The sequence below is a fragment of the Eptatretus burgeri genome, chromosome 2, assembly GCF_056783735.1.
Source record: "Eptatretus burgeri isolate ZD-2024b chromosome 2, Ebu_testis_v1, whole genome shotgun sequence".
Taxonomy (NCBI): domain Eukaryota; kingdom Metazoa; phylum Chordata; class Myxini; order Myxiniformes; family Myxinidae; genus Eptatretus; species Eptatretus burgeri.
In genome coordinates this window covers 39881636-39904599 of record NC_140962.1, presented here as the reverse complement: position 1 = coordinate 39904599, position 22964 = coordinate 39881636, and the positions used below count along the sequence as shown (strand labels likewise).

General features: G+C 43.7%; 1 protein-coding gene across 6 annotated transcripts in view; it reads right to left on the bottom strand.

Moving 5' to 3' along the window:
* GLB1 (galactosidase beta 1) overlaps positions 1 to 22964 on the bottom strand; it is a 65148-nt gene that overhangs the window by 41114 nt on the left and 1070 nt on the right. For 3 of the 6 annotated variants that reach the window (XM_085868301.1, XM_085868329.1, XM_085868322.1), the window contains 6 exons: positions 17686 to 17864; positions 14686 to 14836; positions 4526 to 4586; positions 4023 to 4117; positions 3687 to 3867; positions 3512 to 3570 (listed from right to left, as the gene is read on the bottom strand). In XM_085868301.1, coding sequence (XP_085724427.1) covers positions 3512 to 3570; positions 3687 to 3867; positions 4023 to 4117; positions 4526 to 4586; positions 14686 to 14836; positions 17686 to 17864 — 726 coding nt within the window. Of the gene's footprint in view, positions 1 to 3511; positions 3571 to 3686; positions 3868 to 4022; positions 4118 to 4525; positions 4587 to 7353; positions 7408 to 14685; positions 14837 to 17685; positions 17865 to 20531; positions 20620 to 22964 lie in introns of those variants that run through there. The other 3 variants (XM_085868310.1, XM_085868318.1, XM_085868339.1) reach the window with 2 other exon arrangements.

The window sequence follows — 22964 nt, the reverse complement described above, 5'->3', positions numbered from 1 at the left end:
GATGGGAAAAGCTGCCTCTTCGATCCCGACCGAACCCACAGGACCAGGACAACCTAGATGAAAGGTCGAGGGGGGGATTCCCCCACTCACTAACTGGGCCAATATCAGCCAAGCGGGAAGGTGCTAAGTGCATCACTAAAGCAGGTGGAAGCATAAATTATAAAGGCAGGTACAAGACGTGGGGGTTGGAGAGGCTCGGAAACTTTGCTGAAGAACCTGCGCATGAGCTTCCTCAGGATTTCCTTCTAAACCGGCCAGCCCTTTGCTTCTGCAGTCTCCAGCCATGCCCCACTTCATATTGGCATCGATCTCCTATTCGTGTCGGCATCGATTACACTGAACAACAAATTTCAAATTTTTTTTTTTACTGGAGATGTGTAAAGTGATTAAGACTAATTTGGGTACGCTGATTTCAAAAATCATAACCGTTTTGCTGTATCACGTCAGGATTTTCAGGAACAGAAATATTCCCATTGCCTAGAAGTCAGGATTTCAATGAAATTTACATATGTCTTTAACATGTCTATTTCGTACAATTGTTGTTAACTTGTGTTATATTTCTTTCTTTCAGATAAAGATGAGTAGGCGTTCCTGTACCAATCATCCTGACAACTTCTGTTATGTCTGTGGTCGGTATACCAAAAAAGATCAACAGCGAAGTATATCTACAGCAGCGAAAATGAAGGCCGCCTACTTTCACTACTTCGGGTGTAAGGTGGGGGACCAAGAACAGAGCTGGGCACCACACATCTGCTGCACAAGCTGTCACACAACCTTGACTCAGTGGTTGGTGGGCAAGCGCGCGAGCACGCCATTTGCGGTGCCCATAATATGGCGTGAGCCGCAGAATCATCATGATGATTGTTATTTCTGCTGCACAAGCATCGCCGGCTTCAACAAGAAGAATAAAGGTCACATCAAGTACGCTGACTGCGTCTCTGCTCGTAAACCTGTGCCTCATGATGACGAGAACCCCGTTCCAACACCTCCAGCTGATCACAACATAGCTGTAAGCAGTGGTGAAGAGGATGGTGATAATGAACCTTTTGAACCCGACACTCAAGAATCACACCTTCTGAACCAGGGAGACTTAAATGATCTTGTAAGAGATTTCTCGCTGTCAAAGGCGAAGGCAGAGCTGCTTGGATCAAGGCTGCAGCAGTGGAATCTACTTGAACCTAACACCAAGATATCCTTGTTCAGAGCACGTCACAGAGACATGGCTGAGTTCCTTGAGATGGAAGACACGATGACATTCTGCAGTGACATCAACGGTCTGTTGAAAGAACTTGGGTGTGATCACGATCCTGCAGACTGGCGTCTCTTCATCGACTCGGGGAAGAACAGCTTGAAGGCTGTTTTGCTCCACAATGGCAACGAGAAACCATCAGTCCCACTGGCTCACGCGTTCGGCATGACAGAGACCTATGAGACTATGCGGCAGCTGCTTGATTCCATCAAGTACAATGACTTCAACTGGCACATCTGCGGAGACTTGAAAGTGGTGGCGCTGTTGTTAGGGCTGCAGTCAGGCTACACGAAATACATGTGCTTCCTTTGTCTCTGGGATAGCAGAGACGACAAGAATCACTGGACGAAGAAAGATTGGGAAGAGCGAAAAGAGCATGCACCTGGTCGACACAACGTGAAGCATGTCGCCCTTGTCGACCCAGCCAAGGTTTTCCTTCCACCACTCCACATAAAGCTCGGCTTGATGAAAAGTTTTGTACGGGCAATGGATCTGAATGGGCGTGGGTTTTTATACCTCAAGGAAAAGTTTGGCAACACCTTGTCGGAGGCCAAGATCAAGGCTGGTGTCTTTGTTGGACCGCAAATCCAACAGATTATGAAGGACGAAACTTTTCCGACAACTCTAAACCCCAAAGAGCTGGCAGCGTGGAGGAGCTTCAAAGCTGTGACGGACAACTTCTTGGGGAACGAGCGCGCGGACAACTATGAAGAAATAGTGCAGCAGCTGCTGGAGTCCTTAAGGAAACTTGGCTCCAGGATGTCCCTGAAAATCCATTTCCTACACCAGCACCTGAACTTCTTCCCTGACAACTTGGGAGCAGTCTCGGACGAGCACGGCGAGCGATTCCACCAAGAGATTTCACTCATGGAGACGCGTTACCAAGGGCGGCACAACCCGAACATGATGGGCGATTTCTGCTGGTTCCTGCATCGTGAAACTGACACAGAGCAGCACAAACGCAAAGCCAAATGCCTAAAGCATTTTTAATTACATTCTAGTGGAGTTTTTCTGTAATTTCTATAATTTTGAAGCATTCATGATGAAATAAATGAATAAATGAATTTTTGTAAATTTCATTGAAATCCTGACTTCTAGGCAATGGGAATATTTCTGTTACTGAAAATCCTGACGTGATACAGCAAAACGGTTATGATTTTTGAAATCAGCGTACCCAAATTAGTCTAAATCACTTTACACATCTCCAGTAAAAAATTTTTGTTGTTCAGTGTTAGTAGCTTGACCTGTTCCTTGCCTGCTCGTGTCTCCACTTGGCATCAAGCAGCATCCTACTGGCTTGCGGTATTTCCATCCTGTGTAGCTCTATCTTGTCTATCTCCTGTGGAATGAAATAGGCCTTAAGAGACTTGGATAATTAAGGTTCGCGTTTGTTTGTTGACCCGTGGGCACATATAGGCAAAGGTTAATTGGTCATTATTTGATGACTTTTTTGGCCTCGTTTTGTATTCCCACCCCATGTCCTTTCAATTACACTTTAAAACAACTTGGTCTCCAAGTGAATTTGGATGGTTCTGATCACGATTGCAATTGTGCACATCCGTTAAAGAACAAATTGGATTCTGGCATATCATGCCCATAATGAGGCCGTGCCTACGTCTAACGACTCCGCTTGGTCATTATTCGAGATCAAGTTTATGGCACCGATAAGTGCGGCATATCTACTGGCTCAGTGGTCCCACTCGGCACAGTATCATAGTGGACAGGCATGTAATCCGACCCGGGACGACAGAATTAGTCGACCGCCACGACTACTTTGATGTGATTAGAGCTGAGCAACCAGACGAAGCTGACAACTTCAATAATATATATAACTGCCAATTTCCAAAATATAAAAAAATATTTGACACTACGACTACTACTACAACGACAACAAAATAGTCAGCTGGAGAAAGTTTTTGTCCCAAGTTTTCCAAGAACCGGTTGACCAAGTTTGACATTCGACTGAAGGTGAAGGAATTTAAATTTGTTCAGGATGCTGGTGATAACTCACCTGCTTTCATGAGAGACACAACTAATCTTTAATATCCACCAACTTGTACTTGCAAACATGACAACCAACAATGCCCATTTGTGATGCAATGTTCTGCCTGGTCTCCCTCTTCTTCACTCTCCCCTTCCTTCCATTTTCTCACATCTACCCTGGTCAAAATGCTGAAGATATCTTCCACAACCTGTCTGTCAAAATTTCTTTTGTAACAAAAAAAATCCCACCCAGAACTCACAATCATCAAAAAAACCCACCCTTGGTCCATGAGGTTCCACAGATCTCTGAACAGCAAAAGCAGAAGAAACATTTACTCCTGCAAACAGGGGAAAAGATAAAAGTGAACAGTGACAATGACTGTCCCCAGAGTAGAACTTCTACCAAACAAAATCACATAAGCGCAAAATAAAAACCGCAAGTCCAACAACGCACCAGGACCAAAGTCAACTGTGGCGTAAGCACCCTGGATTGTGCCACACTTTAGATAACTTGCTCCAGCACCATCAGTGGTGAAAAGAACAACATCAGGACCCAAGTGTAAACGAAACAACTGCACGAGGGATCTCATGTAACTGTGGTCACAGGCGAAATAACTGCCATACTCGTTTTCCACCTGGAAACAATAGTCGGACAAACAGTAAAATAAGACAAAGATACACAGAGATGTCATGTCACCTGGATTATGATGCAAAACAGCCACAAAAACTGACAACTGCTCTCATATAATCTGCCTTGGCTTGCAGTATTTGTGAGGCCATCTCAGCCCACCTGCACGGTGATAATGGGGCCTCCATTCTGATAGAGGAATGGCTTGACAACCGGCAATAGTACACCCATCCATCTCTGTACAGCCATCATATAACCTGTATGACAAAAACAATGGAACCGATTGTTGTATTGCTCACTAAACCAACTTTAGTCATTGAGGAAACCTTTGCCAACTATGCTTTTTTTCTATTTCGAAAGAGGCTCATAGAAGTGCAAGAGTGACAAGGAGAGACAGAAAGAGACAAATGCAGAATGGTAAAGTATACACTGACAGTATGGTAGTGAGTAATGAGCAGACATTGGACGAAAAAATGGACAGGATCTGAAAGAAAACAAAAGCCAAAAGGTAGGTATGGGGAAAGGAAGTGGGGAGAAAAAAAAACTCGGCATCAGACAGCATTGACCTGCCACTTTGAAAAACTGTCGGGAAGAATGGGATTGGACTGGAACAGGGAGATAATTCGAAAGACAACAGAAAAAGCTCTACTACTAATAATAATCACCTTCATCAGATGTACGCAAAGCAATTGAGGAATTCTTCAAGAGCCAATGGGGTAGGCCTCCCTGCAACACAGAGCAAAGAAAAAATAAACCAATGTCACCCGCAGGGTGACCCGTATCTTTCCAAAAGGTGACCATGTGTGACTTCTTTAAGGTCACACTGAGGTGAACAGAGCTGCTATCCACCAGGAGCGACTCCTTGAGGAATATCTGCCTATGAGAGATTCCGATGAGAATCGTTCTACAGAGTAACCATGAAAAATATGTGTTTACCTCATAACGTCACCAAATGACATCATAATGTCTCAAGCTTGACATATCTAGAAAGCACTCATCGAGGTGTTCAATTTGAGGTACTACACGATATGGTTCCTAAAACTTGAAAATTTGACCTTGGGGTCAAATATGTTTGACCTCAGGTGCTAACCATGAAGGTCAAGGCCAATCGCCACCAAAAAACTAATAAGCTGAGCGCCAGACCATATACTACATTCCCATAAAGTTTGGAGACGATTAGATTAAAATTACTCAAAAAATAAGGGTTTCGTCGACTCCCCTGATTTGCGACAAAGTGACCTTGACCTTTGACCTTGACCTTCAAAATTTTGTGCGCTGAAAGGGACCTCTATAGGCCTCTGATATGCGAAGTTACAAAAATTTCCAATGATAACTGTGCTCTGCAGAGTGATTTATACATGATTACAGACAAAAAATAATAATAAAAAAACATATGAAGGTCAAGGCCAATCGCCACCAAAAATTAATCAGCTGAGCGCCAGACCATGAACTATATTCCCATGAAGTTTGAAGACTATCCGATCAAAATTACTCAAAAAATAAGGGTTTCGTCGACTCCCCTGATTTGCGACAAAGTGACTTTGACCTTTGACCTTCAAGATTTTGTGCGCTGAAAGGGACCTCTTTCGGCCTCTGATATGCGAAGTTACAAAAATTTCCAATGATAACTGTGCTCTGCAGAATTTTTTATACGTGATTACAGACAAAAAAAAACAAAAACATACAAGCTGACTAACATATCTTGCAAAAAACTTCGTTTTGGCAAGATAAAAATTAAACATGTTGAATGAGTTTTCCAAAGTTTTACAGAAACTTGACAAATGTGAATCCTTTCCAATGACATATGGCAAGGAGTACAGTGAAAATATTACAAGACACTGAAGGCAACAGTGAGCTCACTGCTTAAAGCAATCAGCCATCATCGATGATGAAGGCAATTAAAATATCTCTGACTTGTGATATTGAGACACAGCAACATTTTCAGTGCTCCAAACCAGCCTTGATCATAGACAGTGTGTTGTGATGTGTTCTGGAATGGAGGGAAGGGTGAAGTAAGGTCTGTGTGCGTCCGTGCGTGTGCATCCAAATGCCATTCTAGTGTAACGTGGTGTCACTTCCACCAGCAGACCAACAGTGGCAATTGTACCGGTTCAAGTTAAGTGATAAAGATAAACAAATACAGTAATACTCCAAATTTACATCTCCCCCTTTTACGTCATTTCACAAATACGTCGTCATATTATTAATACCATTACCTGATTTGCATCGCATCAACCCACAACTACATTCGCTGACAGCAACCGTCCCTTCTCGTGTCCATCACCTTAGCCTTCGCCTCCACCTACACTGTAAACGAACTAGTTTGCGTCATGCATAAAGAAATGCTGTGTACTGCAGAGTACAATATATTATTTATGTGCAGTATTTTGGTGACTTTTTTTTATCGTGCACTGTATCTTATTGTACCTTGTATAATTTTTTTTAAGTTTACTGCTGTTCATTAGTGTTGAGTTCAGTATTTTTAGTAATTCAATGTAACGTTGTGGATCCGACTCAGATGAAGATGCGAACATTAACACAGATTCACCACACATACCCTCTGTTGTCTTTGTTTAGCTCTCGTGGCATACAAACTACTTTTCCAAATATTATAGCAGTTTGTGGAGTTTTTCGTGAAATATCTGTAATCCTTAAGCCTCCTGCCTCATTAGCATATTTTAAGTGACAAGGATGCATCTGTGGCTAAGAAGCAGCATAAAAGTGGTACCTCAGAAGTGAACTGAGATGGTGAATGTGCGGTTGAAGTTGCAGGGTTATCAAGTTTGCCTCCGACTTCGGTGTGTACCGTCTATAAAAATGCTGACGTAATTCGTAAAAGTGCAAAACGTGCAACGCCGTTATCATCTAATTCTAAGCAGAGAATGAAACGGTGAAGTAAAGTATGGGAGGATTCGTAATGTTTGCTGGCTTTGTGGATTGACGATCATCTGAACAAGAAAGTAGGAACGCATACCCCGCTTATTTCATTAATTATTATGAGAAAAATTGCATCGATTTACGTCGTTTTGATATTCGTCGCAGCTTCAGGAACGCATTTGAGAAGTAAACCGGGGTAATTACTGTATCTAATGCTCATTTTGTTACTCACGGTACTGCATGTAATACAATGCAAATGGTTTCATAATACACATATCCCTGGATTTCCATCAACAGAAAAGTTTTTAATCATGACATCACCAACAGCTGCTGTTCACATAGATTTATATTGGGAAGGTGATATGAAAAGAAAAGCAGGATTAATAGAAATGCTGCACAACAAATACATTTCTGAACTATCCTGTAAGGGACTGCTTTACGCAAGTATAAATGTTGCTACAAGGCCACAAGTGGTGGTCTTGTTAACTCTAAGCAACAATGAAAACCACAATACGCGACTTTTGAAATGAGGTAATCTCGCTCACATTGTTCAGCGATCATGCGCAGAAACCCTGAGTAACAAAGTAAATATTGGTGGCCTGGACGTGTATCATACCTCCCAGGTAAAGATTGTAGAACGAAACGATTGAAACATTTTTTAAAGAAGCCGAAAGTACTCGTCAGCATAGCTGCGAGAAATGGGTGTACCTCTGCAAAACAAAACAGTTGGAAAACTTCCTGATCAACTCTTCCAAAAAGTTTACGTGTTACAGTTCGTACTGCAAAAACTCCCGATGATATAAACCCATGAAAGGCTGAAGGATCGTAGATGGTGCATTCTATCCAAACCTTGGTGCTTCAAAATGAAACTGAAGACCAATAAGTAGCTCAAAGAGGTAAAGAGAAAAGATGCAGTTATCAGGAGGAACCTGGATAGGATTCGGGTGTCAGCCGCTACTCCACAACCCTCAAACCCATTCAGACGCAGCCAAGTGAGCCTTACAGAAAATTTTTCTGCAAAAATTCACTTCATCTTCGAGAGACACATAACGAAAGAAAGAAATAGAGTAAAAGAGATGAAAAAGAAGAAAAAGTAAGAATTAGAATGAAGACAGAATTGTGAATTTTTTTTTTATAAAGTAGTGTGAAAGAAACAAAGATGTTGGGAAGAACCCAGACAGATAGATTGATATATTGCAGCAGTTACTCCCCAGGCTCAAACGCAGCAAAACAAAAATAAAATCATGTGAAGCCCATTTTTATATACCAATTCCCCTAAACGCTGCCAATACGCCATTATAAGTTAGCTGTAAGTGAGAAACACGTTCAGTAAGTTCTGTGGTCGTCCGGAAGACGTCAAATACGTCTAAATACATCAATATGCGTTGGAGATACGTTACACATAGGTTCAAAGCACGTTACTCATCGGTTAGAAATATGTTTCGGGTACGCTAAACATTACCTCGACGTGTTTCGACTTATGAGTAACTTACAAGTAACGTGTGTCGACGTGTGTCAACGATCGCATAATGTGCCTACAACTTATGGCCAGCGTATGCGGAACGTGCGAGTCATACGCTGGCAGACGTCCAAAAATTTTGAGCATGCTGTGCTCGGCGTACTACGACATATGCCAGCATGCTTCAGCGTTGCTCTTAACGTATACAAAACTTACCCATAAGGTATTCAACGTGTGCCAGCATATTCGACAAATTTTTCATACGTCGGCATACGCTAGCTAAAATGTCAAGGTGTGACAGGGCCTTGACACTTCGATGTCTAGTGGGGTTATGATTTGAATCGTCGAGCGGCAGCCTATTAATAGGCTACACCACGTGATCGTCGGCGATACGCTGCCGCGCTATGCATACGTTAGACTATCGTTGGGCATACGTTGTGAACACCGACAACACGCTAAGCATTCGTTGGTATAAGTTATCTATAAGTTATCGAAACGTTCTGTGTACGTTACTAATATGTTATGCATACCTCCAACTCGTTAAGAATACGCCAAAAACTTTTTTTTAAAACCATCAATAGTTCAGCGTACGCCAGCATTTTACATACATTTTGATACGTTGCCATACCCTGGCTAAAACGTCAAGGTGTGACAGCCCCTTAAGAGAGGATGATCACCTGTCTCTGTTATCATCTGAGCTCAAGCGTTTGGACATCGGTATTGCAGCACTCTCTGAGGTTCGGAGACCGGATTGCGGCGAGATAATGGTGGGTGGTTACATCTACTATTGGGCTGGTCGCTCTGATGGTTACCATACTCAAGGAGTTACTGTAGCTGTGTACAATAAGCTGACCCCAATGATAATTGAGGTTACACCGGTCAACGAGCGTATTATGAGACTAAGGATTCGTCACTCCTTAGGTGTCATTTCCCTGGTCTCTGTCTATGCTCTGACTGAGGTGAGTGATCTCACCGTGAAAGATGCATTCTATGCCACGCTCGAGTGTGTGGTTGATCAGTGCCCCAGACGAGATATACTTCTAGTCTTGGGGGATTTCAATGCACGACTGGAACTGATAGGGATGGTTATGAGACAAGTGTTGGTCCCCATGGGTCAGGAACTATGAACCAGAATAGCACTAAGTTTCTTGACTTTGCAAGAAGTCATGGACTTAGGGTGGCTGGTTCATGGTTTCAGCGCCCACAAGCTCATCGCTGGACTTGGTATTCCAACGCTGGCGGTGTGGCAAAGGAGATTGACCATGTCCTCGTTGATGGTCACTGGAGGATGATCCAGAACTGCAGGGTCTACTGGAGTGCTCAGTTCCTCAATATTGACCACCGGCATGTTGTGGCAACTCTAAAGCTGCACCTTAAATCCGGGAGAATGGTACCATCCCAGCCTAGGCTGGATGTTGGCAAGCTCAAGGATGAGAGAGTAGCTGAGGAGTTTGCGAACAGGCTGAGTGGACATTTGAGGAATCTGCGTGCTTTGAGGGGTCCTGAAGTGTTGTGGAGTGCCTTCAAGACCACCGTCCTTGATGTTTCCGGTCGATGTCTTGGAACTTACCGCAGGGCAAAGAAGAATTTTGTCTCTCAAGGGACACTGGATACCATTGACCAGAGCCGCAGGGCCAGGCTGAATGGCAGAGCTGAGCTGTTCAGGGAGCTGGGGCATAAAACTGTACGTGCGCTAAGGGTGGACAAGGAGGCCTAGGTGCGAGGAATCTGTGAGGGGGTAGAGCATCACCTGTGGACAGGTGATTCTCGTCCCGCTTACAGGGGAATTCACCCATTGCGTTCATCCAAGCCCATCCCTCGGAGCACTGCAGTTAGAGCAGAGAGTGGTAGGCTCTTGACAGAGGAGTCTGAAGTGAAGGCCCGCTGGGCCGGTTACTTTGAGCGGTTGTACCAGGCTGCTCCACCAGCTGTCAAGTTGGACGTCAAGGGTGTTACAATCTCTGTTGCTGACCCTCCCATCAACTGTGGTCCATCTTCACTTGTGGAAACACGGGCTGCGGTGAACCGGTTGAAATGGGGTAAAGCTCCAGGGATCTATGGCATCCATGCTGAGCTTCTCAAGGCTGGTGGAAATGCTGCACTCGTGTCGTTGCATGCAGTTTTGTGCTCTGCCTGGAACACAGGCATCATCCCAACTGATTTGAAGAGGGCCCTTGTTGTCCCTCTCTGGAAAGAGAAGGGTGATCGCCAAGACTGCAACAACTACCGAGGGGTGACGCTGCTCTCAGTGCCGGGCAAGGTCTTTGCTCGGATAATTCTTGATCTGGTTCACCACCATCTGCTTGAGCACCAGTGTCCAGAGCAGTCAGACTTTACACCAAAGAGGTTAACGATTGACCGTATCCTTGCTCTTCGGGTCCTCACCGAACGCAGACGAGAGTTTCGGCAGGGGCTGCTTGCAGCCTATGTTGATCTGTGTGATGCGTTCGATTCAGTGAATCGGGATGCCCTCTGGAGGATTCTTGGTCTTCGTGGGGTGCCACCAAAACTGATCGATCTGATGTCTGAACTCTACTCTGGTACTGAGAGTGCTGTGAAATATGGTGGTACCATCTCTGACTTATTTCCAATTGTTCCTGGAATTCGTCAGGGGTGTGTGCTGGCCCCCACACTTTTCAGCACTTGTATGGACTGGATTATAAGGAGGATGTCAGAGAGATCAAGCTGCGGTGCATCGTTTGGGAATGTCAAGATCTCGGACCTTGATTTTTCACAGATGATGCAGTCATCTTTGTGGAGACTCTGGAGATCCTTTTGTGGGCCCTCGAGGTGTTGAATGAGGAGTCGGAGCCGCTGGGATTTCGGGTTTCTTGGGTCAAAACTAAGATCCAGGCTTTCAATGACATCTTGGATGCTGCTGTCCTGTCTGTGACTGTTTGTGGTGAGGATGTTGAGGTCGTGGAGATATTCACTTACCTTGGCAGTGATATTCATGTCTCTGCTGGCTGTGAGTCAGAGGTCAATAGACATCTGGGTCGGGCCTGGGGAGTCATGGATTCACTGGATCATGGGGTGTGGCGCTGCGGGTACCTGTGCAGGAGGACGAAAGTCCGAGTCTTCAGGTCCTTGGTGCTTCCAGTCTTGCTCGATGGATGCGAGACTTGGACTCTGACCAAGGATCTGAGACGGAGACTTAATTCCTTTGGTACCAGGTCTCTTCGGAGAATCCTTGGCTATCACTGGTGGGATTTTGTGTCCAACGAGAGGTTGCTGAGAGAGACTCAGATGAGATTTGTTACCTGCATAGTCCGTGAGCGTCAGTTGCGGCTGTAAGGACATGTGGCTCGTTTCCTGACACTGATCCTGCTCACTAGATTCTCTCAGCGAAGGAGTCTCGTGAGTGGAGGAGGCCAATGGGCTGACCACGTGCCTCATGGTTGCAGCAGGTTGACCGGTATCTCAAGGAGATGGGGATGGTCCTGGCGTCTGCCTGGGGGATGGCCAGATGGAGGCCCCTGGAGTACCGTTGGAAAGTGGACGCAGCGACGCGCTGTTCTGGCACATGCTCCCATACCTGACCTGATAGGGAACCGTGCTCTCGACACCCCAACCCTAATCTACCAATTCGATGTGGCCAAGCGTGCCTGTAAATGGGACATCGGCTAATCTGACTATAGTGAACCAGTGGGGGACAACTTCCCATCAACTAATGACATACTATGTCTAAGCAATGGAGGAAACAGACGATTGAGCAGGTTTGGAAAGTTTAGAGATGATTAGCAAGGGCAGTTATTCACAATCCGATAGCAGTGTCACAGAGAACAGTCTTAACCCCGAGCACGTAAAAGAACCCATTTTGCATTTGGCCTTATCAATAAAACACAACATCGGTGCCTCACCAATTTAGGAAATACATACATACATTGAGAGCACTTCACTCCCTCCACTTTCTGCCGGCACTCCAGGGGCCTCCATCTCACCATCCCCATCTCTTCGGGATAGGACATTCCAGGCACCCACCTGAAGGGACCGTCTCAGGTTAGCCCATGGAGACCGCCATTTGGTGAATGACACCTCAGCACTACCCTGACACACTACAGTGTGTTTTGCAGAGTGAAGTGTTTTGTAGTGGCCGGAGTGGAAATACTGCTACCAACTTCCTTGGGAAGGTAACCAACTGCTGGAAGATGTCCACAGCCACAGTTGGCACCAGATTATGGATGGCCGTTGGCTCACAAGGAGCATCTCCACCCTTTGGCAGGTTTTGTATTCAATCCTGCTGGGTGTCCATATCCATACACCCTCCACACCAGGGGGATATAATGGGGGGAGCCAGTTTTGTCGCCAACACTTGACCATGAACAGGCTAGTATGGGTTTACATGTTACCCATAGCAAGTTACAGATCTGTTCTGGCCTGACCTGACAATCAGGGTTGGGCGCCGCCATATCAGCCAGGCTGCTCTTTCCAGTCTATTAGCATGGCACCATGCAGAGCTCCTGTCCTCAAGCAATCCCCCAACCCCAGCCTCTGAATAGCCAGATTACAGGCACAGACCACTCCTCGCAGCTAAAAAAAAAAAAAGGTCGACAGAAAGAGGAAGAAGTCGGGGCATGTTTTCAACCCCTTTCTCACCTGCACATGAGCCTGCCGGCCACATGGGTCCCAACGTGAAGGGGGGCGGGGGTGGGAAGGGAGGAAAAGAGGAAGAGGACAATGTGGTGCAATGTGTGGGAGAGGTGCACGTGTATGTAATGTATGCACGAGGAAACAGTGAGGTGTGAATCAGTAACCCCACCCTGATGGGTCAAGGGGCAATCACTGAAGCTCTTTGTGCATCTCAAGTAAACAAATAAGAAGTAGCGATAAAAGATTGCATGAATCAGTGTGTCTGGCCACCATATCCAGGGAGCGACTGCTGTCCATCCACCCTGTGCCTCATGGCACCAGCCGGCTGGTCTGCGCAGAAGTTCATCCCTATAGAAGTTTGTTCTCGCAGTGCAGCTTGTCGTGTGTCATTCCCCAGATGTGTAGCAGCCCTGATTCCTGAAATCCTGGGACATTTATGGCTCTTGGGTGAGGCGTGGCTTCAGGAGCGAAGGTCAGGCCACTGCTCTGACCTTCGCGTGTCGCTCCCTCATTGGAACGCACCTGGTCCTTTCCTTCTGCATAGCTGCTCGGAGGGTCGGCCATGTACCTCAGCATCTGCAGAGCTGCTCGGAGGGTCGGCCCTATAGTTTCCCTCATTGATTTCACTCGGGTTTGATTGGCTTTGATTTGTAATGCAATGTAATGTAATGCTTTGTCATGTAAAGTGTGTGTTTTGTAAGGCATGTTGCTTTATGGGCATGGTTGCGCTGTAGAATCGTGCGGGGTAGGAGAGGGGTTAAGGGGGATGGAGAGGGAGATTAGAATGGAGAGAAGAAGAGAAGGAATTTAGACAAGGAAGAATTACAAAGGGGATTTGAACCTGCTGTGCACACACATGCAATGCATTTCCCTGCCCACTGATATGAGGGGATGGGTAACCTAACTGAACAGAATTGCTATGGAAATATCAAAACTATGGATCACTGAAAACAAAACTCATGTGTTGAGTGCAACTCCCTGGGGTCTTTCCAAAACCACAATATTTACAATTAATCATGTTTGGGCGGGGGGAAGGGGTCGGAGTTGTATGGGCTGTGAATGCTGTTATAAGTATAAACCTTTTGTTTGGTTCCGAGGCCACAAGAGAAATTATACTCGATTTTTGCATCCATTGGTGAAAGGAGAATCGTCCATATGTGTGTCGGTTTGTTAGAACCACGGTCACCGTTAGAATGTACTAACACTAACAGTAATGGTATGAACCCGTCAACTCTCATCCACGGATATTTCTCGTATTTCCGATATTTATATGAGCCCGATTTGCATTTATGAACACAACAATTGTGGTTAACCATTTTGAAATTTCCAGTCTTTCGTCTAAATGCTGAAAAGTATGTTTAAAGGACGATTTGAATGGAAGACTTCATGCTAGCAACAGCAGGTTAAAAGTGCCCTTCGAGCAGAACCGAGTCAATGTAAACACACACACAGCACATGCACAAAAGGCCTCATTTATCATTCACACGCCATTTCAAAAGTCAAGTGTTGCTGATTTCATTACTTTGCCTTCTTCCTCCCCCCTTGGCCACTCCCATAGGGAGCGGATGTCTCTTGTAACACAAATTCTCCCTCTTCTTCACTCTCCCTTCCTTCCATTTCACTCTCCCTTCCTTCTACCATGGTGAAAATGCTGAAGATCTCTTCCATAACTTGTCTGTCAAAATTTCTCTCCACTTTGAGCCTTATATCCCAGTGAAAAATATATAATCAAATCATAGTTTAGCATGTACAGACAGACACAAGCTCATAAGAATAGTGTCCAAGCATGACGATGTAAGCGAGTTAATGTAGTGCCTTAGCTATCCTAAGAAATGAACTTTTAAAATATTGGTGGAGTAAATCCTAAGTTTAGACTAAGATGTGTAGAGATTACCTTACCATGTCCCACTCTGCACAGATATATGGCCCTGGTCGCAAGATGACTAACAAGCCAACATCACCGGCCAGTTGCAGGAACGAAGAGAGGCTATGGTCTCCAGTGAAGTTGTAAATGCCAGGACTTTTCTCATGAAAGTTCCAGGGAACATAACTAGAAGGACAAGGGAACAAGCATGAGAGAACATAAGTTTTACGTGTGGAGCTTAAGATTAATGGTTTATGAAATAAAAGCTTGAGGGAAGTGTGAGGAATAGAGTGTTATGTTGAGGGAAGGGTCAGGAATGGAGTGTTAGGTGGAGGGAGGAGTCAGGAATGGAGTGTTAAGTGGAGCGAGAGACCAGGAATGGAGTGTTAGGTTGAGGGAGGGGTCAGGAATTGAGTATTAGGTTGGTTGTTGATAGCAATGGCGAGTCTGCCCGACGATGATATTAATATTATCTGACTGATGTTGCTGTTCGTCCTAGCGAATATTCATCATTTTGTGAGTCTTAAGCTGGATGTGCATCGATAAGCCATGATCTATGGTGACACCCCTCAGGTGTTGTTGATGGGAAGGGTGGTGGGACATGAGAGATCAACTTATTCTTTGGAAAACTCATGAAAAATTCGGTTTATGGAATTTAATCTGACAATCATGACCTCCATCAAGTCTCCATCAATTCTCAAACAAGCACTGTCTGCTTTCACAAAATCACCTGTAAACTTGGTTGATCACAAAAAGAAAGCACAACACCTGGAAATCACTCCACATCCACAGTGATTCAAATGTGCAGTGTGTTAATTATACTCAATGGTGAGACAAGAGAAAACAACCTTCGTCTTAAATTCCCTAAATACATTTACTTAATGTATTTACTAAATACAATACTCAAATTAATGCATATAAAAACAAGACAGACAATTAAACAACAAAGCCTCGCCAAGGTATATAGATTACAGTACATCTGAGAATGAATAAAAATTAAATATCAAAACATATCTTCGTGTGGACTCACACACTCACTCACTCTCACATAAGCCAATTCCAATACCCTCACCCATCCCTTGGAGAATGGGTGAGGCTAATAAATAAAGATCATAACAGATTAATAAAGATATTTTTTTCCACGAAACAATTAAACTATGTCTGTGCAAATGGAAAATTAATTTTAACAATGTTGTTGCTTCATTTACAATCCTATTCAAATTTTATTTTTCTATATGTTGTACTCATTTGTGTTAAACTATCAAACCCTTCATTTTGTTGCATTACAATCTTAAGTTGTTAAAACAAGGTTTGTAGCAGAAAATTTTTGTTTCATCGCATCTCGATGGAAGCGCATGCTCATAAAGAGGGGAAGATGCAAGTAGTCTAGTTCGAACAGTATTCATGATGACCTCTTTGAATGAAGTACTATTATTATTTTTCTATCCTTCTGAGAATGAACCCAGACCCTTCTTACTACATGGCCAGAATGACAATTCCATATTAAGAAGGGGAAGGTCTCCAAGGCACAGGGTCACGTAGGGATGTTTGTGTATATTTTTAATATTGTATAAAATTACGTGAACATAACGTAATCAAGACAATAAAATGAAACAAAGTAACCGCAAAGGATTTTCCACGTGACATATTTGGGTCCAGTCTTCGTGATGTTTGCCCGGGTTTTGTCTGACCTGATCTTGTTACTAAGCTGAATATAAACTAGGAACAGCATGGCCAAGTTGATAAAAATCATTGCACCTTTATTTAGCACACTTACAATGGTCTCTCAGCATGACAGTGCAGCTTGATGTCCCCTTGAAAATGATATTAAACAGCTGGCTGTTCTTGCTGTCAATGCACCAAGACAGTACTTGAGAGCTAACAGATTGGTACAGTTTTTCAGCAACGAGAAGATTGTGTTATTCATCCAATTTGTTAGAGTGCAGGCAAGGGTGATTGGTGGGTTTGGTAGCTGTGCATCCCATTAATAAAGTCGAACGGTACTCGGTAGAGTGCATACCTCCACCAGGCTGAACAATTTACCATTTGTAGCCCACTGAAAAGCCAGATCGGCATCCGGACCTGAACCAAAATAGAATCGGCTTGTTCTTGTCACTTACCCAACTCATTCACCTACTTTTGACGTAACTCATCCACAACTTCTTGAAATATCATGCTATACATAGTTTTTAAGACCCATCTCTCAATGGTGAAGAATCACTTTAAAGATCTAGTATCCAGATCTGGATCTTCACCAACATCGAATCAGTTCGGCCTTGTCACACACCCAACTTGCCCGCAAAGTTTTGTCCGAATCAGTCTCAAACTTTTTTTAGATATCGTGCTCACAGACAGACAAACATTGGAGATTATTACTTGGGTTTTATTTGTGTTTATTGTCCTTAACTATGTGATGGGTGTTTACCTTGTGTTGAAATTCTGAGTTTTATGATGTGGCTTTGAGTTTCAAAAAAACAAAAGAGCATCAACAACTGCAAGAACCACATCAGCATCAGCCAAATTTCACATTGATGCTGAGATGTACCAGTTTAATGTATTCAAACTTCATGTTGACCCTCAGGTAATCAGTCGTGCATCTTTTCTGCCTCTAGGCTTGCAGGATACCCTAAAGGTATGCATACTTGCCTCTGAGCTGTCTAGCATGGGTTAGAATCTCAGCCCAGGTATAAACTACCACCATGGTGCTTCACATGGAAGGCGGATGGATGTTAAGCTGAAGAACTTGTCTGCCAGCACTGGTTGTTGGTGTATGTTGAGGATCCCACTGTGTTTTCACAAAGAGGAAGTGTTATCGCTGGTACCCTGATCAAATTTCGAATTCATGCACCTTCAGTTGAATATCCTGCATCAGAGTGTCAACCAGTTCAGGAATGGTTCGAGTCTAGAAACGTTTCTCTGGACCTCTAATTATTATCAAATTATCGGTTATTCTTTTGACTTTATTACACATCATCCACCAATTCCCTACACAATCATTCATAGATCATTGCTCAACACCTTGTGTGAGAACTCACGTCTGGATGGTGTTCAAGCCGGCCATGTACATCTTCATAAGGCGGTCCTTCCAGTAAGGTTGAGGCACTCGTGAGTAATGAATACTCCCAGAGACATAACGGAAGGGCTCACCATCTTTCAGAAAGCAGTCACCATTATAATCGATCGAGAAGGAGCGCTCAGCGCTCGTGGGTACCCACTGAAAGAAAGGATAGAAGAAGGCATGATAATAGGTTCCACACTGTGATAAACTGAAAGATGCACAAAATGTATTTTAAAACAACAGAATTGTAAAAATGGTTAAAAGACAATCGGAGAATTAGGAAGAAAAATTCGAAAGTGAAACATAAAAATCCCCAAGAGACAGAAATATAGCAAATTCTCATTAACATATCTATCAACGGAATCGGGCTTTGGTGACGTCTCCCTAATTTTTTCAGTTATGTCAGGTTTGGGTTTCGAAAGAACCGAATCACTATATATTTGGTTGTTCATTCATTTCTACAATATTCGGCATTGTTGATTTTCTGGTACAATACTGCATTAGCTTCCTTATTTGAGAAATGTTCCGTTAATATTCAGCACCGATTCAAACCCTGGGTCATTGTTCCATGTACACGGGATAAACATGCACTTTTGTTGAGGAGGAAGATTCAGTTTATCACAATAGCAAGTTTCTATATCCTACAGAAAATGACAAGAAATGGCAATGCCTTTACATTTACAGCAGATTGCATAAATTGAATTTTGTCTGGAAGTTAAAATTATTATAACCACAAACTATTCAGTCAATTCCGTCCAACGGATGATTACCTCTTTAAACAGTTGCTAGTGTTGTTTAACACGAGACTGAAAAGGATTTCGAGGAAACCCGACGTCCTTGAGGCATTTGATGCTCATCACATCCTTGACAGACTAACGTAGCCAACCCCCCCCTCCCCCATGCCCCCTTCTTCCTCCCCCCTTGGCCACTCACATATGGAGCCGATGTCTCTTGTTACACAAAATTGGTTCGGTGTATACTTTGAAACCTGCGTAACACCAAAATATATTTTGAACAATGAAACTTCTTTCACATGGCCTTTGGTCACCTTGTCAAATAGTTTAGTTCCTCATTTCTCTCGCCTATTAGGCTAGCTCATAATAGTACGAAATACTCATACTGGTATAGACTCGAAACACACCGATTACATTTTGGGACCCTAATAATTCAGTAAGCAAGAAACATGATTATATTCTGGGCCATAAAATAATTTAATTCAGGTGCACACCTGATTCATTATTATTACATTTTTGATAATAATTTAACATTAAATGAATCTAAAGGAAAAGCTTAATATATGAACCAGTTCCCTGCACAATAAATGTTTATTTCGCTCTATAAATTAATGCTTTTGAACGAGTGGTGTGGTGGCTTTGCTCATAATTCCCGTTATCCCCACCAGCTAAAGAGAGAAACCCCAGTTGCTGTTCAGCTTCGGGGAAACAAAATCAAAATTAAAAAGTATGCGGCTTACAAATGTAAATATTCTAAATCCTGAAGATCGATAGAATCTCAAGGATCAGAAATTGATTGATAGGTTGGTAACCTCTGAGTTCTCCACAGACCTTGCAGATCTCTTCCTCCCTTTATTATTATTATTATTTTGAAAAGATTGTGTTTTGAAATAGCGGACTATGGTTCAGTTAAACGACGGAGGACGGCAGGTTCACAGATTGACGGAGGATCAAATGTAAACAGGGAGACAAGGCCATCACAGTGTGAGTGAATGGGTGACAGAGAAGAAAGGGGGCAGAGGTCAGTGAGATGATAAGATAATTATACACTGTATAGGCCCACACAGATGTGCAAAAATATGAGACACATTCAGGATTTAAAATATATGTATGTTATGAGCATTAACGATTTACTCAAAGCCTCCACTTGTGATTTCTACAATTATAACGTCGACTGTTATTCATACACCTTAGTTTGGGAGAGAAGAAACCAAGCTTGTTGTTTCACAATCTTTAATTCACATTGATCAGCATCTTTAAAAACTTATGATCACAACTCAAAGTAAACTATACTTGAGCAGCAAAAAATGAAGTGTTGTCGAAGCTAATCAATTACGTTTACCAATCAGATCAAAATTGATGACTTATTGTTAGGTGTTCCTCATCATTATCATCTGGTGTTCCTCTCCACACATCAATAAAGCTAAAAGCCCAATTTCCATACTGCAGAATACAGATCTATTCACATTAACTGTTTCCTTAAAATAAAATGGTTAAAACTTCAGTCGAAGATTGCCATAGAATTGTGTTTCCACACAAAGAAGGGAAACGTTGAGTAAAATAGCTTGTATCACTCGATTTTCACTTTTGAAATCAGGATTTAAAGGATGTGTTGCAGTAAAAAAATTAAAGCTCTGTTAAGAAAGGGGAACAAGACAAAAAGGCTAAAATATGCACAAGAACACAGAAACTGGACAATGGAACAATGGTCAAAGGTGCTTTGGCCAAATGAGTCAAAGTTTCAGTTATTTGGATCTAATTGAAGACGGTATGTGAAACCACAAAAAAACTGAAACTTAAATAAGACCTTGCTTAAAGTCAACAATTAAGCATGGAGGAAGGAGGTTCAACTCAAGTTTGGAGGTGCATAATCTGAACTCAAGTTTGGAGGTGCATAATCTCAAGTGGTGTTGGAAAATTGGTGAAAATTGATGGCACAGTATGTTGACTCCAGAAAAAGTACAAACAAATATAAATTCACCATGCTATCTCCCAAATCATGCAACACTTAGTGGTCCAAACCTCATCTTATAGCAACATAATGATGCAAAACACTCAGCTGGATAATTACACCTTACTAGCAGAGTACCTGCCCTGTGGGCAATCTTGTTCCCAGCATGTAACACGTTCTTCTGGCGCATACCTTTATTTAGGCAGTGTATAGGCAACGGACAGCTCTGTATGTACACAAAACATAATGACCTGGGTTACGTGCATAAAGCAAAAACATACTCACTGCTGATAATTGAAAACACCTCACAGCACTGGAAAACGTGGGGACAGGAATACTGTACAGTACTGTACGATTAATGGTGGAGACTTGTGATACCCTCCCCCACCTGGAGGCAGTGCTACACGATGCACATTTACACAAGAGAATTTGCGCCTCCACCCCCACCTCCCCGCCCCCAGACCACCGACAAAGATATAAACACCCCTATACACTAATTGTGGTTATGCTGATCCTGTGGAGCAAGTCTGGATGTAATCAGCCCAGAACTATAGAAGGAGTAGCACAACAAACAAACACACAAACACCGGTCCGTCAATTATTGTAAGGATTTGCAAAAGGAAGAAGAATCTGGAGTCTTTCAATGCATTAAATGCTCTCCTCAAAACCTGAAGTGAAATATCGTCTTTTTTTTCGTATATAGTGTCAAGGCTCACATAAGAGCTAACACACAGAACATATAACAAAGGGAGTAGGAGACAAAAGGGGCGAGAGGGGGATGCAGAAGACAGTCGGGAACAGAGATATTAGGAGATCTGTGGAAGGGAGAGGGATGGGGTGGGGGTACATGGGGTATCAAAGATGGACATTACAGGGACTTTCAGAAAAGAAAGCAGGGAATTTGAAGGAGGTAGGTTTGGGGTGGATTAATGGGGGTAAAAAAGGTCATGGTTTTGGATGGGGGAAGATATGAGGTGGTGGTGAATAGCTGTTTTGAATACCTGGAGGGAAGAGTGGTATTGAAGAGAGCGTGATAGTTTGTTCCAGCGGTGGAAAAAAAAAACAGAGGAATGAAAGAGTGAAGGTGAGCAGTGATTCTTGATATTTTAGCAGTTCACCAGAAGTGGGTTGATGGTACACCGTGTGCGCCTTGCAGAAACCTGTGGGGGACAGAGCACAGAAAGAGCAGAGGGTGCAAGACCAGAAAAGAGGAGGGAGAAGACAGAGAGAATACCGACCTGTCTGCGATGGGAAAGTGATAGACCCATAGACTCAGCTTCATCGTGGGAGATTCCAATAATCTTGAAGGCCTTGGTTTCCACAGCATCAAGCTAAGAAAGGTGTGAGGCAGGGGCACCAGCCCAGAGGAGAAAGCAGCACTCCTTCAAGTTGCTGATGAAGGCCTTGTGGGTGCATAGGAGTTCATGTGTGCCAAGTAAAGACTTTGTACGACACAGGATGCCCAGTCGGCAACTGGCTTTGGAGGCCAACTTTGAAATGTGGTTTGCCCAAGAAAGATCCCATGGAGTCACAGAAGTCCTTTGCCGAAGTGCCATGGCTGGTGATGGAGGTACCAATACCCAGCCAAGTTGCATGGTGATCATTGAAATCACTACATATGGGGAAAGAGGGCGTTGGGATGAATGGTTAAAAGATGTCCCATGGGGAGGGAGAGAGAGGGAAAGGGAGGGGGAGGGGGAGGGGGAGAGGGAGACATCACTGTTTGGAGCATGCTACAACACAGAGATTAACAAGAGGTGGAGTGGAGAGAAAGTCACAGCCAAAGATACTCCTGGGGGTTGGGAGGTGTAAGATCAGTACAAGGGCAGTGAGAAACTGAGTTCTTGATGTAAAGTGCAACTCCACCACCAGGGTGGGGTTCGAGCCTATCAAATCAAAGGAGACAATAGCCAGGGCAAGTCACGAAGGAGACCGGGACGTCATATGGGAGTTAGGATTCTGTTCAACAGATAATGCCCGGTTTGTCAGTGGCAGCCTGGATTGAGATACCTGTCAAGTTGGAGCGAAAACCTCAGATGTTTGAAGTTCACACAGTTAGAGAAAGGGGAGGAGGTGTTGTGAGGGTGCAGGATGGGGAAGGAGGCTTTTTTTGGAGCTGAGTGAGGAGTAGGCTTTGAGGGGAAAGGTTTGAGTGGATGAGTGCGGTGGAAGGTTCGAGTGGGTGGGGTGAGGGGGATTCAGAAAGAGGGGGACATGAAGTGGAGGGACGCAGATTCCATTCATTCGTTCCTCTATTTTTCTCCACCTGTGGAACCAACTTCCTCAGTCTGTTCAATCTCACTCTTACTCAAGGGTTTCAAAATGATTGTTCACCACCTTCAATCACGATCCTTCTCCAAGGCTTCATCATCCTCATCAAGCCCACCCCTTCCTTTCTCAGTCATTGTTTTTCTCCCCTCCCCCTCCATCCACCTTGGCTGTACCGCTGATGTATTGCTGGTTATCTGCTGGTTAGTCAGTGAGTCACTTTAATATCAGTCAGTGAGTCAGTCAGTGGTTAGAAAGATAACATATATTTTTTTTTTCTCTCCCTCTCCCTCTCCTTCTCGT